This window comes from Centropristis striata, chromosome 22 (assembly GCF_030273125.1).
Source record: "Centropristis striata isolate RG_2023a ecotype Rhode Island chromosome 22, C.striata_1.0, whole genome shotgun sequence".
In the NCBI taxonomy this organism is placed as follows: Eukaryota; Metazoa; Chordata; class Actinopteri; order Perciformes; family Serranidae; genus Centropristis; species Centropristis striata.
Window position 1 is genome coordinate 22067414 of NC_081538.1, and position 17671 is coordinate 22085084.

General features: G+C 35.1%; 2 protein-coding genes across 2 annotated transcripts; both read left to right on the forward strand.

Annotated features, from left to right (window-relative positions):
- The first annotated feature begins 6259 nt into the window (after nt 1-6259).
- On the forward strand, nt 6260-8775 carry snrpf (small nuclear ribonucleoprotein polypeptide F). Its single transcript, XM_059326059.1, has 4 exons — nt 6260-6416; nt 7379-7504; nt 8135-8199; nt 8493-8775. The coding sequence occupies exons 1-4, from the start codon at nt 6414-6416 to the stop codon at nt 8557-8559; spliced, it is 261 nt and encodes an 86-aa protein (XP_059182042.1). The 5' UTR covers nt 6260-6413; the 3' UTR covers nt 8560-8775.
- A 1008-nt stretch (nt 8776-9783) lies between these two features.
- amdhd1 (amidohydrolase domain containing 1) lies at nt 9784-16827 on the forward strand. The gene is made up of 9 exons (XM_059326193.1): nt 9784-9997; nt 10872-10978; nt 11072-11136; nt 12886-13163; nt 13241-13466; nt 14169-14293; nt 15300-15393; nt 15484-15644; nt 16558-16827. Exons 1-9 carry the CDS (start codon nt 9861-9863, stop codon nt 16661-16663), a joined length of 1299 nt encoding a protein of 432 aa, XP_059182176.1. The 5' UTR covers nt 9784-9860; the 3' UTR covers nt 16664-16827.
- The last annotated feature ends 844 nt before the right edge of the window (nt 16828-17671 follow it).

A 17671-nucleotide genomic window follows, 5' to 3' on the forward strand; every position in this document is an offset into this window, starting at 1 on the left:
CAGCTCCGCCTCTCCTCCGCATTTTTCTCTCATTTAAAGCAACATTACAGTTTGTGTGCAGCAGGATGGAGCCCACAACCTGCAACCTGCTCCACACACCGGGTGATCCCAACCTCCAGTGGGGTCCAACCAAGATACTGCAAGGGTTAAAGGTGTAAAATGAAAGATTTTAGGGATGGGCAACTTAAAAGCTGGAGGGGGCCACAATTTTTCATCAACACTCCCACAGGGCCACATATAGACATAGACACATACATTTGTTCATTGCACCTTATTTGTTTCACAGCACAAACGTTTCTATACTGCATATTCATATTTATTCTGCACTGGAATTCTACTCCTTAATCCATACTCCTTCTTTAGACACTTTATTTTTATTTTTACATTACATTTTATTGTATTTTATTGTATTTTTATATTTTATTGCTTGAAGTATGCCTAGGTTGTTCTTTTTAGTTAATTGTGTTGTCATTGTCTCTGTGTGTAATGCTGCTGCTACACTGTAATTTCCCAGTTTGGGATAAATAAAGTATATCTATCTATCTATCTATCTATCTATCTATCTATCTATCTATCTATCTATCTATCTATCTATCTATCTATCTATCTATCTATCTAAAGGACCGTGCACTTAACCAGATATGATGAAACTGCAATTTCAAATATGTTCACAGTGCAGTAACTTAATTCCATGCTCAAATGCATGTATAACAGTATAGATAGGAATACAAAAGGTTTGAAGAAAATACAAAATAACTACAATGTCTTTCTTTTTTTCAGTGCAAGAACAGCAGATCAACATTAATTGCAAGAAGTCATTTTGTGCATTTTTACACTGCACTTTTAAGATTTCATGCTCTAATGCATGTAGTTGTACTTAGGGCCACTTCAAGTGAGGGTGCGGGCCGTATGCGGCGCCCGGGCCTCCAGTTGCCCATCCCTGATCTAGTCAATAGACATTAGAATCAGTTATATTATTAATATAAGATTTGAAAGTTTTATCACAATGTTGGCAGGGTTGGTTGGCACCAGTGTTGGAAGAAGTATTCAGACCCATTACTTAAGTACAAGTCCAAATACCACACTGAAGAATTACTCCACGACAAGTGAAAGTCCTGCATTCAAAACTTACTTAAGTAAAAGTACAAAAGTAGTAATATGTTATAAAGCAGCGTTTACATTTTCTCAAGGTAGGGATAATTTTAACCACTTAATATACTGTTATGATGTTTAATTTATCACTTTAAATTCATCATGTTTTTATGGCAAATCTCAATCTGTATCAAGTACAATATTTACCTCTAAAATGTAGTGAAGTAGAAGTATAAAGCTAAATAAATGGAAATTACTTGGGAAAACTCTAGTAAAGTTTAAGTACCTCAAAACTAAGTAAGTACAGCACTTGGGTAAATGGACTTAGTTACATTACCCCCCTGGGGTGCTCCCAGTATGAGGGTCCATGTTGAACCTCCAGGGGGGTCCAACAAGATACTGGGAGGATCACCAGACTCCATTGACAAAAACAGTAATTTTACCTTGCTAAACACAGGAGTTGCTGGTCTACCTCTGCCTCCATCAGTTAGTTTGCCTGTGTTATTGTGTTACTTTGTGAATCCGAACTAAACCTTTTAAACACTGAAGTCACACATTAACACAAACAAACGAATAGATCGAGGGAGCAGTCGACCAGCAATTCCTCTGTTCTGTGAGGTAAAATTACTGTTTTTGTTAATGGAGTCTGGTGGCTTTGGAGAGAGCATAAATGCTGTAGTTATCTGTTGGAAAGGGCTGTCTTACAACAACATAAAGCAGTCAAATTATTCTAAAATGTAACGTACTGTTAATTTAAACTGATTTAAAAATGTTTTAGGTGGCTGCTGCCCCCATCCACAGCAGTACATTGCTTTGCTTCTGCACTTTAATCCTGCCTGCTTCTCAAAACTGGCACCCTGCCGACCGCCATCTACTGGAGGTAATAAACTAACTATGGACAAGTACCTCATACAACCCCACTCGAAAAAAATCCAAACTATCCTTTTAGTACCAGGTGCTCATGCCCTGACCGAGTGTGGGACCCCCTGCACGGACCACGTGGAGTCTGATGAAAAGCTGATGTGGGGCGTAAATGAGTGCTCATATCCACATTTCTGACTAATTGGCTTTGGATGGAGAGAATGCACACACAAAGTCACGCTGCTGACGCACTTCAAATTACACCGATTGGTTGCTCGGCTGCAGCTTTTGTTGACAACATTGTTGCCGTCTATACAAAACCAGTGAAATATGCAAGCGGAATTAAGTGCAAGCAGTTAAATTCCAATCCTGGTGTCCACATGGCCTTCTACTCCCAACAATAGCTGCTTGAAAAGAAGATAGGGACAGGATAAAGGCATTTTCATATGGAAAATTAAGCTTTAAAGCGCCACAACTTGGATTTTAATCGTTAAAAGCGTCAGGTTATGTTCCAGCCTGTATGAACAGTATGAGACAACACTGTGCAGGCTGCAGTGTGCCCCCCTGTGCTCAGTAATGGTACAAAAAAAAAATTAATGTCGGGAAATCTGTTCTTTCCGCTCCGGCCCATTTGGGTCAAGCTCCAGTGAACACAGCATGGCTTTGGCTTCTCTGTCTGCTGTGTAATCGGACCATGACCTGCTTTCTGTGCATCTGACCCGTGTCCAATAAGCAGTGAGCCAAATGAAACTATCTCACCTGTTCACTGTGTTCTGTCTGTCCTGGCTCAGTCATTGTTCCTGCTCTTTGTGAGGAAGAAAACTTGGATCCCTTGGAGAGATTTAAACCCTGTGATTCAAGTTTTTGTGCTAAGCTAAGCTAAGCTAGCCATCTGCTGGCTGCAGTTTCGTACAGCATACAGACATGAATGTGATATCAATCTTATCATCTAACACTTTGCAGGAAGGTGAATAAGCAAGCTTGACTTTATCACACAGCTGTAGAGGTTTCTGGGTCCTATGCATTACACTTCATTCATTCAGTCCAGTTCAGTGTTAACTTTATTCACTCAGCTCTCTGCAGACTTCAAAGAGCTGTTCGGCATCAGACTGGAATGATCCGACTGGCCTCTTCAACAAAGACTTCTTCCTTCAAATGATGAAACCAACAAATAAAAGGCTTTGCATCTGTTCATGGTCATTGTGATAGTTTTGTCTTTTTTGTGATAGTTTTATATTTCTCAGTGATTGTTTTTCATCTTGTTGTGTTTTTTGCTTCTATTGGTGTGTCTTTGTAGTTCTTTTGCATCTTATTTGGCCATTTTTTGTAAGCATTTAGTTATTTTTCTTATCTCTATGGTTGTTTTTAATCTCTTTCTGGTTCTTTTTCACCTCTTTCAGATTGTTTTGGGTCTCTTTGTGGTCATTTTGCATCACTTTGTGACCACTCTGTATCTCAATTTGGGCGCCTATTTCTTGTCAATGTGGTCATTTCGCCTCATCTTTTGTCATTTTTTTGTGTCTTTCTGGATGTTTTCTTCTCTTTGTGGTTATTTTCCATCTCTCTGAAGTTGTTATGTATCTCTGTGGTTGTTTTGTGTCTCTTTTTGGTCCTTTTGCACCCATTTATGACAGATTTGCATCTTTCTGCGGATGCCTATTTCTTCTCTGTGGATATTTGTCTGTTTGTGGTTAGTTTTTTTGTATCTTTGTGGTAATTTTATGTTTCTTTGTGTTTTTTAGTGTCTCTTTGTGGTCAGTTTGCATCACATTTGACAGCTTTGCATCTCTTTGTAGCAGCCTTTTGTCTCTTTGTAGTTGTTTTCATCTCTGTGTAGACATTTTTTTCATCTTTTTTTCATCTTTTACATATCTTTGAGGTTTCATTGTGGTCATTTTGTCTCTATGTTTGTTTTAAATTTCTATGTGGTAATGTTGTGTTTCTTTGTGGACATCTTTTGTCTGCCCCTGCTCTCAACACACACCCACACACACATTGCTATCATGCCATAACTGACACGGCGACTGACTGACAGATTGGTTAATTACACAAATGCCAACTCAAAAAGGAGAGGGAAGAAAAATAGGCTAAATGATGTAAGGACACGAGTATTTGAAACATGCAGAGAAAGCTCTGGTGCAATTTCAGAGGAATTTTCTGACAGAACCAAACCCCTCACTGTAGGAAGTCAGATGTTAGTTTTATTCAGTGTATCAGGTTCGAACTTGTTGGATGCTTTAGTAACAGTTGAACGCTTCAACGCAGAAATATGAGTGAAATCTTCAGACTGTTTGTGCCTGGAGAGAAATAGCTGCCCAGACAGAGAGCCAGCTCGACCCAGATATGACAGTCACTTCACTTTCTGCTCCTAAACAGGTCAGAGTTCATAATCACTGAATAATCCTTGAGCTGATGCTGGATGAAATTGATAAGAAAAATATGACTTTATATATAACTTATAGAGTAATACAAGGTCACATGAAACTTTTTTCTAAGGCACATAGACTCATTTTAAGTTATAAAAGCTATAAATAAAACGATTATTCAATTAATCAATTACTTATTCATCAGGAAAAAAACAGCAACAGCTTCTTAGTTGTGAGGATTTGCTGCTTTTTCTTATTTTATTGTAAACTGAATATTTTTTTAGGTGTTTAGAGTCAGAAGTGAAAAGGAGTAGTGTTTGTTTGTTTAAGTTTAATAATAACTTTTTTTGCATTTCCCAAAGTTCATATGAAAGTATAGTATTAAAAAACAATTAAACATGTAGTTTTTCTATCATTCATTTTAGAGGTGTATTGATATACTGCTATTAACTTGATATGATATTTTAAAAATTAAATCTTGAAATCGTGTCAGTAATACACATATGATAATAATTTCCATTTGTTTTTTTCAGGCTTTCCCTCTGCCTTCCTACACTTGTATTAATTTGCCAGAAAGGAGACAAAACAGCTGATCAACAAAGTTAAACAGAAAGTTGACTGATGGCATAATTTTTTTCTTCATTTTTTCTGTAGCTATCACAGTAATAATGTTATTGTGAAGGGCCTAAATGTTGCCCTTTCCTGGTTTTTAAGCTGCAATACAGTAAATTGATGCAATTTTCTGAACTTAACAGACTGTTCTGGCTGTTCTAAATTTTAACTTAATCATGATATCCACATTACTGAGGAAAAAATATCATTATGTAAATATTTTATTAAAGTACCAAAAGTCAACTCTACAAAATCAACATTGAGGTATTTGTTTTAAAAATATATTGTGATATTTGATTTTCTCCATCTTGTCCATTATTATTATTATTATTATTATTATTATTATTATTATTATTATTATCTATATTTGTTATCTTCCATACATGAAATGCAGCTCAAAGTGCTTTACAACAAAGGAATTACAGACACTAAGTGTTTCACATTAAACAGACATAAAATGCACATATAAAAAATATTAAATTCAACATTCAACATTCAATTCATAAAAAAAAACATAAAAAAATATAGATAATAAAAAGTGCAGCAGAGACCACATGAAATTTAAGCAGGGTAATGTAAAATTTAGAGCTGCTAAGATATCTCAATGTGGTGGAGTAGAAATAATAAAAGTGGAAAATAGTGAATAGTACAAGTACTTCAAGTACTCTAATAGTTTTACCAGCTTTGCACTGGCTATAAAAATTATTTTACTCACTTTTAAAGCTTTAAATGGCCTTGCCCCTATTTATATCTCTGATCTTCTGGTCCTCTATATCCCAATGCGTACATTGAGATCTGTGGATGGGGCTCTACTGGTGGTCCCTAGATCCCGGCTGGTGACCAAGGGTGACCGGGCATTTGCTGTTAGGACCCCAAGTCTCTGAAACTCTCTACCCCTTGAAGTCAGACAGGCTTCATCACTAGCCTCTTTTAAATCCCTACTGAAAACTTTCTTTTATAGCAAAGCCTTTTAAACTACATAATCTCTTGGTTGTTTTTCTCCCCAAGCTCTTGCCACTTTCTATGTTTGGACATTTGCAATTCCAACTTGTTTGCATTGCACTTTACTTTACTTTGCTGTTTTATTGTAATTTTTATCTGTCATCCACTGTGTTTTATGTCTTGTCTGTAAAGCACTTTGTAGCTTTGTTAAGAAAATTGCTATACAAATAAAGTTTATTATTGTTGTTGTTATTATTATTATTATTATTAATATTGATATTATTATTATTATTATTAATATTATTATTATTATTATTATTATTAATAAAATTGTATTTTAACACAGTACCAGTGATGCAGGCTGCAGTGTGCTCATCCCACCAGCAGGGGGCGCTGTGGGACAGGAAGTCTCCTCACAGGTCAAGCTGTTGTACTTCCTGTTCGGCGGTAAAGCGTGTGCTGCTTTGCGAAGTACAAACGATTTTGTGACGAAAAGATACCAAATCTATTAATTCCCAGACAGCGTTAAGTAAAGCAAACATGGTGAGTTTATTTTACAAATGTTTCATGATAATTCATTGGATGTTTTGTTGGATTGTTTTCTCTATCACCGCGCAACGACAATAGCTTAAGTAGTAGCTAGTTAGCATTAGCTTACTTTAGCTTCTCATTTAAGACTTCCAAGTGAATGAATGGATGAATCCCTCACACAACAGGCAGTGTAATATTTAATATGTGTTTGCTTAAAGGTAGTTTTCGATTATCCGGCGGCATACGTTTACTTACAAGTGATATTATTCTGCCTTTGTTTGACTTTGGCTCCATTTCTGCGGCGAGAGAGTCGCACCAAACTCCATTCAAAAATCTTCCAATTTAGCTAACATTATGCTAACCGGCAAATAGTTTGTTTTGCACTGCAGAACTTGATCCACCTAAACCATTACTTGTATATTCTTTTTTCTACCTGTAAAGACGCGGCAGATTGTTTGGATTACCTGGCTGTGTGTACATAGAGTGCACGGGTTTCAGCAAACTACAAATCATTGAGATGACAAAGTAGTAATAAAAATGGATGTTCTTATAAAGCAGTAAGGCTAGGTTTGTTATTTATATAATTCAGGCTATACCAGCAACCGCTTGTCAGTTCGACGTACATTTAATCACAACAGAGTAGCAACTGATGTAAATATTAGTATGTAGTAGTATTTGTATGTTCAAAACGTACTTGGTGATATGTTCTGTGCCGAATTTACTATTATATAATGGCCTATCAGGAAAGGTCACTCGATGCATGTTTTTATTTGACTTGTAGGTGATATGCTCAACCAAAATTATTTTGCGTATCTTTAATGAAATTTGACACGAGTTGTAAGATTTAGAGAATAACAAGATTCTTTGCACCGGAAATTAATACCCACAATTCACACATGTAGTAAACTTATGTTGACAATGTGTGGTACAGTGAAGTGTGTCTAATAACCTGCCTCATCTTTTTTTCTCCGTAGAGTTTACCTCTGAACCCAAAACCATTCCTAAACGGCCTAACAGGCAAGCCAGTGATGGTGAAACTGAAGTGGGGAATGGAGTATAAGGGCTACCTGGTGTCTGTGGATGGGTACATGAATATGCAGGTAAAAACAATTAATTGTACAGTACACCTTGTTTAAATAAAAAATGTATTTATCAATTCTGATGTGTGCCATCCTCAGCATTGTTGATCCACCTTGCAATCAAACACAAAGCATTTTTGTAATTTCACATTTTTGCAACTATTTAACTTGCTTTTCTCTCAATTTTTTTCACACTTTCCTCCGCATGTGAGGCTAAAAGACCTGTATCACAAACAAAATGTTGTAGGAATTGTGCATTACTAAGTCCTGCACCTCTATGCTGTTAATGGTTTTTACAGGATTTGGTTAGTGCAAACACTTTATGTTGGGGGGAAATTTTAAATGAGATATGTCGAAAAAAGGGATTTTGATTAAATATAACTATTTTAAGCTTCCTTTTGGTTGTTTTGCAAGTGTTTGTCACATATGATTTGTTCAAAGTCAGTCAGAAATTTGAATTTTTTTTTTAAAGAAAACATGCTTTCCAATGTCCTCCTTGTCATGCCATGTTGTCTGGCAACTGCCAGTATCTCTGATACATGTCTGCACCTTCATGTTTTTTGGACGTCATTAATGCCTTATGGGAATTTACCCTTCAAATCCACCCTTATGGCCTCTTGACCTTTTTATATGTACCTGTTTTCCTGACAGCTGGCAAACACAGAAGAGTATGTGGATGGAGCGTTGGCAGGTCATCTTGGTGAAGTGCTTATCAGGTAACTTAAAACCTCTTCATCTTTATTGCAAAAACTAGTTCATTAAAGGCTTCTTTATTCACTACCTTTTGGTGCATTTAATGTTTTTTAGCAAGATATTAAGTAAGATAATGATGTTTTTAAGGGAAACGATGCAGCAGTGCAATAACATCTGGCTGTAAAAAAAATCTGTTTTTCATATATACAAGATAGAGAAAGTCTTTTTATGGCTCAATCCTAAAAAAATACTACCTTAACTCACTGTGTTAATAATCAAAATGTCAAGTAATCAGTGCTGTGTTTCATTCCCACAGGTGCAATAATGTTTTGTACATCAGAGGTGTAGAAGAAGAGGAGGAGGACGGAGAGATGAGGGAGTGATGTCGGCCCTGCTGTGTGATTGAACCTCGTAGTTGAGTTGATGTGTGTTTGTGTTTTCACCATGTGAAACAAGTGAACGCCTGCGGTTTTTGGTTATTTTTTTCAAGCTGTTTTGAAAAATCATTTTTCTTCTTTTTTTTTTTTTTACTGTATGTGAGGCCAATTTTATGTTGTGACTTTGTGATACAGACACAATAAAATGATTATTGTACCCTTTCTTAAACCTGATTCTTTTTTTAATACTTTATTACATTCTTTAAGAAACCCAAACGATATATAGTGTTTAAACAAAGTCATGAAAGTTTGCAAGGTTAGTGTGGTAATAGGCTTGAGTTTAAATGTACTCTTTGGAAAATGGTTGATTTTCTTTAATGTAAATGAAAAACCATTCATAGTCCTCTGTTGATCTCTTACTGAGTATTGCCAAGCATTATATAATCATGATCCAAATTTACACATCAAATTTAATAAACAAAATGACAGTTTACATTTATTTTATGTGGGTAAAATTTTGTCTAAATGCTTCAATAGACTGGAAATTTTTTAGTATTTTAAAAAAAGATGCATCAAGTTCAGAATAAGTGCTTATATTGACAAAAACAAGTTTCCTTTTTTGAGCATTAGAGATATTTTGAGCAGGAAAGGATTTGCAAATCATTGCCTTTTAAAATGTTTTTCAGTGTCCACACTTTTTGGGGTTGTATATTGATATGGTTATGTAAAGTATTTGTACAGCTCTTAAACAGTAAAATTCAAGCATTATTTAGGTACCTAAACCAAAAGTTTCAAGACCCTTTAAACCTTAACTATCATATCTAAATTATTAACTGTGAAATGTGTGAAAGCAAATAACATTGGTATCTTATACAGCTATCCACTTCTTTTTATTATTTATATTTACATTTTTGCCATCATGGTTTTAAATATAATTATTTAAAAGATGAAACACAATTTCTTTATTGTGTTAATTTAAATAAACTAATAAGAGAATCTTGAGCTCCATTGAAAATCTCTTCCATCATATATTTTACCTCTTCCCGGCAGTTTTTATAAGTTTATAAATTAACTTATCACATTTGTGAAATCGGTTTTTTCTTGCGATAATTTACAAAACTCGTGTATGTAAATTCCTCCGCAGTGATCACTGTTTAACTGGTCGTGAGTGGCAGACGCACCTCCTCTCTGTGCACTTTAAACTCTCTCCTGGACAAATATTTGCCTTTTTTCCAAACCAGTTTGAAGCTGATCACTCTGCAGTCTGGTGTCTCTGCTTTTTTGGGGGGGATACAATAATAAAAAAAATGTCCAATAATTACAAACTGCTGGTGAAGAACGCCAAACAGGTGGTTCTGATCTGCAGCAGCGGGGAGAAGTTCCTGACCAAACATGGGATGCAAAATCTGTGTGTGATTGAAAACGGGAGCGTCGTGATTGGAAGGTAAGATTTAACACACATCTGAGATCAATGCACACCATGTGAGGAGCATGTTGGGATGCTTTGTTTGAATTAGTGAAGAAAAATTACTCAAATAGCTTTAGTTTTCACCTGTATACTGAATATCAGCAGCTCTACTTGATCTTTTTTTTCCCCGTTATTGCCAAATTTAATGTAAACATGTAAAATAATGTGCAAGCACTCCTCCTACAGGCCATAGTGTGTCATTACATACAAAATAGTGGATGGCTCCAAACATGAAAACTTTCATATTGCTATTTATTTGGCTGAGAAATTAATTGAAATGCTATCAAATTTGCAGGAAATGTATTTATTGAAGACAAAATGTGCATTAAAATAGTATTTTTAATTGTGGTGCTGCAGAGATGTCATGCCCAACACGTTATATTCCACATACTTAAGAAAACATCTGTGTTTGGTTGAAATCCTTTAAAAAAATCTGAATTTTAATGTGATGTTTAATGTGAATTTATATATATTTATATCATGTATATATTACTGATATATAGATCTAATTTATGACTTAAACATTTCCATTTACAAAAATGTATTCATTTATTAGTACTTGCATTTTAAAGACTTTACTATTAAATGTTCTAAATACTAATGGATATTTTTATATCACAACTTTTTTTTAAATGACTCCAATTCTATTATTTACTGTTGCTTATTACCAGTTTGTTTTAAATACGTACCTACTTAACCATTTGAATTAAGTTTTCTCTTACAGTAATATCAAACAACACTATTTTTCAAAATAATTTATGAGGTGGGAGCCACAATCCTAACATCTCCAGTAAAAACAACATTCTGCACTTTGAACTGACAATAAATCAACTCAATCCTTCCCATGCAGTGACGGTCTGATTAAAGCTGTGGGCCCTGCAGGAATCATCAGCGCTCAGTATCCAGAATTGTCCTTTGATAAAGTGATTGATGCAGCAGGAATGTGTGTCCTGCCTGGTGAGTGTCAGCTCTGCAGGCGTCAGCTTGCAAGATGTGTTTTTGCACTGTTTATACAACAACATGATGTCAGTGATTTGCTTCTTGTTTCAGGGTTGGTTGACGCCCACACGCACCCAGTCTGGGCCGGTGACAGGGTGCATGAGTTTGCAATGAAGGTAAATCATTATGTTCAGTATGTTATGTTTTTTGCTCTGCTTCCATAACTGATTTAAATGCAATAACACAATGCAATGATCTGCAAATCCTGTGCAGTCTAAAGTGAACTGAATAAAGTACAAAGACAAAATATCTAATGCTGAGCTGTGATTTTTTTTTTTTTGTAAATACATTCATGGAAAAAAATGATTAGACCACCCTTGTTTTCTTCAATTTCTTGTTCATTTAAGAGCTGATACTAAGCCATTTTCCATGGTTTTCTTGATAATGATTTTGGTTATTATCAAGAAATGTACCTTTAGTTATACCAGGCGTTAAAATGGAAAAGAAATTGAAGAAAAAGGGGTGGTCTAATAATTTTTGTGACTGTATATATATACTCATACTGGCAAAAGTCTTAGGTTTCCTCCAACAATGCTCATTAAATATGAATAAAAAAGAAAAAGATGATCACACAAGCAAAAACTAAATGAGAATTCAAGCATAAAATACTGAAAGTTAAAATAAAGAACAAAACATTACATTAAATATAAAATCAAGTTATACAACAGGCAGAACTGCTTTTGTGTCTTGCCCAAATTGTGCAGGAAAAATAATATTATTAATGGGATATTCTGAGATAAATTACTTCAAATGCCAAAAAAGAAGCATGGGAGACTTTATGTGCTGCTTTTAGCCCTAAAATGCTTTTGCAAAATACTCTTTAGGAGCCCTAAAGGTAGGACTGTCACACCCATTTTTTAAAGAGTTACTCCTAAATCAGCAAGTCAGGAAATACTTTCAGCCTTAAGATGTTTCGTGAATACAGTTTGTGTGTTATGGATCACACAAGCAAAAACAAAATGAGAATTTAAGCATAAAATACTGCAAGTTAAAATAAAGAACAAAGCATTACATTAAATATAAGATCTAGATAGATAGATATAAGATGTAAGAGAAGTAATACAGCAGGCAGAACTGCTTTGATGTCTTGCCCAAATTGTGCATGAAAGGAAGGATGTTATTAATGGGAAATTCTGAGATAAATAACTGCAGATGCCAAAAATGAAGCCTGTGAATATGCAACTTTAGGTACTTTAAGCCCTAAAAGTAGGACTGTCACACCCATTTTTTTAAAGAGTAACTCCTACATCAGCAAGTCAGGAAATACTTTTAGCCTCAAGATGTATTGTGAATACATCAATAATTTATGGATAATTTAGGGGAAATCCATTAAAAAAACAATCATTTTTAATTGTGGTGCTGCAGAAATGTCATGCCCAACACGTTATATTCCACAGACTTAAGAAAACATTTGTATTTGGTACACATCTCTGCAAAACAAATTTTTTACACAATAATCATTTAAATATTTTTTCCCACTTAAAAATGAGAATAATGATGTAAAAATCCTATTTTCCTATAATATAATCAATCCTGTCACAATTGCATTATCAGTTAAATAATTGCAATTTTCCTACAATTTATTTTATAAATATCACTTAAATAATTTTAACATGTACAAAAAATATTCATAAATAACTTCTTGCTATTTTTTTTCTCTTAAATGTTCTAAATACTGGTACACATCTTATTTCAGACAATTTCTAAAAAAATTGTATTGCTAATTACAGAGTTCCTACAGGTGCTCGAAATCCTTTAAAAAAACTGAATTTTAATGTGAATTTATATATATTTATATCATGTATATATTATTGATATATAGATCTAATTTATGACTAAAAGACTTCTGCATGTTTCTGTTGCAGCTGGCAGGTGCCACCTACATGGACGTGCACCGGGCCGGAGGAGGGATCCACTTCACGGTGGAGCACACTCAAGCGGCGGGGTCCCTGGAGCTGCTGGCGTCCCTCAGCAGCAGGCTGCTCCGGATGCAGCGGGCCGGTACCACGCTGGTGGAGTGTAAGAGCGGCTACGGCCTGGAGCTGCACACTGAGCTCAAGATGCTGCAGGTGATCGAGGAGGCCAGACGCAGCCTGCCCATCAACATCTCCTCCACCTACTGCGGAGCTCACGCTGTGCCAAAGTATGCAGCATCCTCCAGCATCACATCACACCGTGGAGATAAATCTGTAACTAATCTTTTCTGCGTGTTTCATTCAGAGGGAAAACGGTTGCAGAAGCCACAGAGGACGTCCTGCAGGTCCAGCTGCCGGAGCTGAAGGAGCGGATGTCTGCTGGGAGTCTGAGAGTCGACAACATCGATGTGTTCTGCGAGGAGGGAGTGTTTGACCTCGGCTCGACTCGCTCCATCCTGCAGGCCGGCAAAGACCTCGGCCTCAACATCAACTTCCACGGAGATGAGCTCCATCCCATGAACTCTGCTCAGGTATCACCTACACTTAAACCTGTGTTTAGTGGGGTTTTTTTTGGCAAAAGGGACTCCTTAACAAGCTGAAAAATCTTTGACATTTCTATATATCTATCTATATATCTATATATATACATATATATTGCTTTTATATTTTGTCCAACTCATTTATATCAGTATAATATAATACTAAGCATGCAGTACTGTTACAGGAAAAGTCACTGAAGAAATGACAAAAAACTGTTAAAATTCTTCCTCGTTGCTTTACAAAATCTGATTGTAGAGCTGTTTTTTTTTTTTTATAGCTTTATACATTAATACTTTGTTACTTTCAAATGTGTAATTAACCAACATTACAATCCTAAAAATGTAATTTTTAAATTTTAAACACTATTTCACATCATTTGGGGAACAAAATAATTATTGTAGCGGTTACGCATCACAGGTTCTGAAAGCCAAGATGTCATCTATAAAAATGTAAATATCACTATTTTTTAGAGCTCAAAGAGATATTTCCTAATTGTGTGTTTTGTGTTGAGTCCAAAACTGAAAGATATTCAATTTGCAATAACATAAAATGAGGAAAGCAGCACATTTGCTTGATTAATTAATTAATTATGAGAATTCCTGATTAATATTTTGTCTATAAACTTATTAATAATTGTGTGTGTGTGTGTGTGTGTGTGTGTGTGTGTGTGTGTGTGTGTGTGTGTGTGTCAGTTGGGTGCGGAGCTCGGAGCATTGGCCATCAGTCACCTGGAGGAGGTCACAGACGAGGGGATCGCTGCCATGGCAACAGCAAGAACCGCCGCCGTCCTTCTACCAACGACAGCGTACATCCTACGGTACTGAGACACCAACAAGTACATTTACCCAAGAACTGTACTTTTTCTTCAGTATTTTGTATTCATGGCACTTTATACTTTTATTGAACTATTTCATGTTTAAAAATCATATTCATAAAAGGTTATTTATTACCAAGCAGATTTGCACATACAAGAATTTGTCTTGGTAATTTGGTGCAGAGCAATTAACAAAAGTCAGGAAACATAATATAAAACAGAAAAAATGACAAGAGGAAAATATTGCACTTTTCGCCTGTTTTAGACAGCTTTAGTAACTTTACAAGTACATTTTAGCATAAAAAATGATATAATATACATAGTTTTAAATTAAACTACCCAACAATATATAGAAGTATAGCTAAAACAATTATTTCAATATTCAACCAGCACACAGGCAAATATTGTTACAATAATTGTTAAAGTAATTTTAAAAAAACAACAAAAAAACAAAAACAAAATGCTCCTAGCGAGGATTTCCTGCTTTTTTCTTTTAATATATTGTTTAAATAATTTTCATATTTATTTACATGATTATATTTGTAATTATTTATTTATAGTAATTATTATTATTATTATTATTATTATTATTATTATTTTCAAATGTATATATAATAATAAATCAAAAACAGCTACCACATAATTTGTGTGATAATATTTAGATAGATAGATAGATAGATAGATAGATAGATAGATAGATAGATAGATAGATAGATAGATAGATAGATAGATAGATAGATAGATAGATAGATAGATAGATAGACTTTATTTATCCCAAGCTGGGAAATTACAGTGTAGCAGCAGCATTACACACAGAGACAATGACAACACAATTAAATAAAAACAACAACCTAGGCATACTTCAAGCAATAAAATATAAAAATACAATAAAATGTAATGTAAAAATAAAGTGTCTAAAGAAGAAGTATGTATTAAGGAGTAGAATTCCAGTGCAGAATAAATATGAATATGCAGTATAGAATTTGTATCTGTGTGTGTGTGTGTGTAGGCTGCCTCAGCCTCGGGCCAGAGACATGTTGGAAGCAGGAGTCATCGTTGCCCTCGGCAGCGACTTTAACCCGAACGCCTACTGCTGCTCCATGGTGAGTACATGATGCATGATGGCTCCAGCTCTCCCCTCGTCTCTGTCCTTCTGTTTATTAGCTTCGTCCTCCGTCTGTCTGTCTCCTCAGCCGGTAGTGATGCACCTGGCCTGTGTTAACATGAGGATGTCCATGTCTGAGGCTCTGGCTGCGGCCACCATCAACGCAGCGTACGCCCTCGGGTGCTCCCACACACACGGCTCCCTGGAGGTCAACAAGCACGGAGACCTGCTGGTCCTGAACGCAGCACGGTAAATCACCTGTCAAGATTTACACACACAGGAAAGAGAAAACAAGCCTTAACTGCCCGTCATGTCTTCTGGGTCTATAGTATCTTATGTTGATGATTTTATGCATATTCTTTTGTTTAAGTCAGCTACATTTATCAAAGAAAGATACAGCATGGATGAAGTAAATTCAGCTAATTCAGCTCGGGAACAAAGGTTCAGTGGTGGAAAACCATTGTTTCCTGTATATGAGTATTCTCATTTTAGGTTCCTTTTTTTTTTTTTTTTTTTTTTTTCATATTTTGGACTTCTTACTAAACTTTGACTTTTTTTTTCTCATTTTGGATGACAAATTATACTATGACTTTTTTGTGATATTTTGAACTTCTTACTATACTATGACTCTGTTGTGACATTTTGTTCGACAAACTATACTATGACTTTAAAAAAAATATATTTTGGACAACATACTATAATATGACTTTATTGTGACATTTTGGACGACATTTTACTTTACTATGACTTTTTTTTACATATTTTGAACGTCTTACTATACTATGACTTATTTTGATAATTTGGACAACATACTATACTATGAATTTTTTCATATTTTGGACGACAAAAAAACATTTTGGACGACATGCCATACTATGACTTTTTAAAAAAATATTTTGGACAACAGACTTTTTTCATATTTTGGAAGACATACTATGAGACTTTTTCTTCATATTTTTGACGTCTTACTGTACTATTACTTTTTTGTGGTATTTTGGACGCCAAACTATACTATGACTTTTTTCATGTTTTGGATGACATACTATACTATGACTTTTTATAATGTGATGACACACCTTAAGTATTCATAATTGTATGCCATGTGTGCTTATATTAAATATTTGTGTGAAACATAGATCCTTTCCTTCATGCTTTATTTCAGATGGGAGCATCTGATCTACCAGTTGGGAGGACATCAGGAGCTGATCCGTTACGTCGTCATCAAAGGAAATGTTGTTGTTGACAATGACAAAATTCTGAACTTATAACCATTTTAAATAATTTAAACTATCCCGTTAATCTTAAGATCTATTGCTGTCATTGATGTCATTGTGTGCTGAAATCTATTATCCAATTATTATCTTAACAGTGTGAACAACTTCTGTAGAAACTAATGTTTTTAAATAAATGTCATGTCACCTGTTGATTAGAATCTGCTTCTGTTTCTGTTATGCAAAGCAAAAATGACTTCAGTCAGTTATTCAGTTACCAGCGAGCAGAGGAATGTAATTATCACCTCAAAAACAGGTAAAACATTTTACACTCCAGGCGATCAAACAGGGTTATTGATTGACACGATGTGGCCTTTGTTAACGTGTGAAATGACCCGAAGCTCACCCGACTTTCATCTGTACAATCAAAGAGCTGCTGTTTAACCGACAGGGTGAAAGCAGATACTAAAACGACAGAGTGAAGACTGCAGGAGCAAAAGAAAACAAAAGTAATGAGGTCAACGAGACATGATCACATTAGTGAAGAGTGCTTTTATTGAACATGTTAGTTACTTTTACAAAAATCAACATGCTATAGTATGACTTTTTTTTGAGGGGGACATTTTGGACATTCCATGATATGGTGTTTTTTCACTATGTATGGACAAACTACACTATAACATGTATCAACAGACTAAAATTGACCCATTTTAAGCAGTTTCAGGCATTTTTAAAATTTCACCAATTTTGATAAAAATTGACATACTATAGTATGACTTTTTTTTGAGTGTGTCATTTTTGGACATCGCATAATATAGTGTTTTTCTGTCATTTCCGGCCATATTATGCTTGAATATGTAACAATGGACTATAATTGACCCGTTTGAAGCAGTTTTAGGCATTTTAAAATTTGGCCAATTTTGACAAAAATCGACATGCTATAGTATGACTTTTTTTTGAGTGTGTCATTTTTGGACATTGCATAATATAGTGTTTTTCTGTCATTTCTGGCCATATTATGCTCGAATATGTATGAATGGACTATAATTGACCCGTTTTAAGCAG

Excerpts from the sequence above, each read along its gene's own strand:
- amdhd1 (XM_059326193.1), top strand. The coding sequence starts at position 9,861 with ATGTCCAATAATTACAAACTGCTGGTGAAGAACGCCAAACAGGTGGTT. Across the intron at positions 13,467-14,168 it reads ATCCCATGAACTCTGCTCAG|TTGGGTGCGGAGCTCGGAGC; the intron begins GTATCACCTACA and ends TGTGTGTGTCAG. Across the intron at positions 15,645-16,557 it reads CTGGTCCTGAACGCAGCACG|ATGGGAGCATCTGATCTACC; the intron begins GTAAATCACCTG and ends GCTTTATTTCAG.
- snrpf (XM_059326059.1), top strand. Across the intron at positions 7,505-8,134 it reads ATGGGTACATGAATATGCAG|CTGGCAAACACAGAAGAGTA; the intron begins GTAAAAACAATT and ends TTTTCCTGACAG. Across the intron at positions 8,200-8,492 it reads CTTGGTGAAGTGCTTATCAG|GTGCAATAATGTTTTGTACA; the intron begins GTAACTTAAAAC and ends TCATTCCCACAG.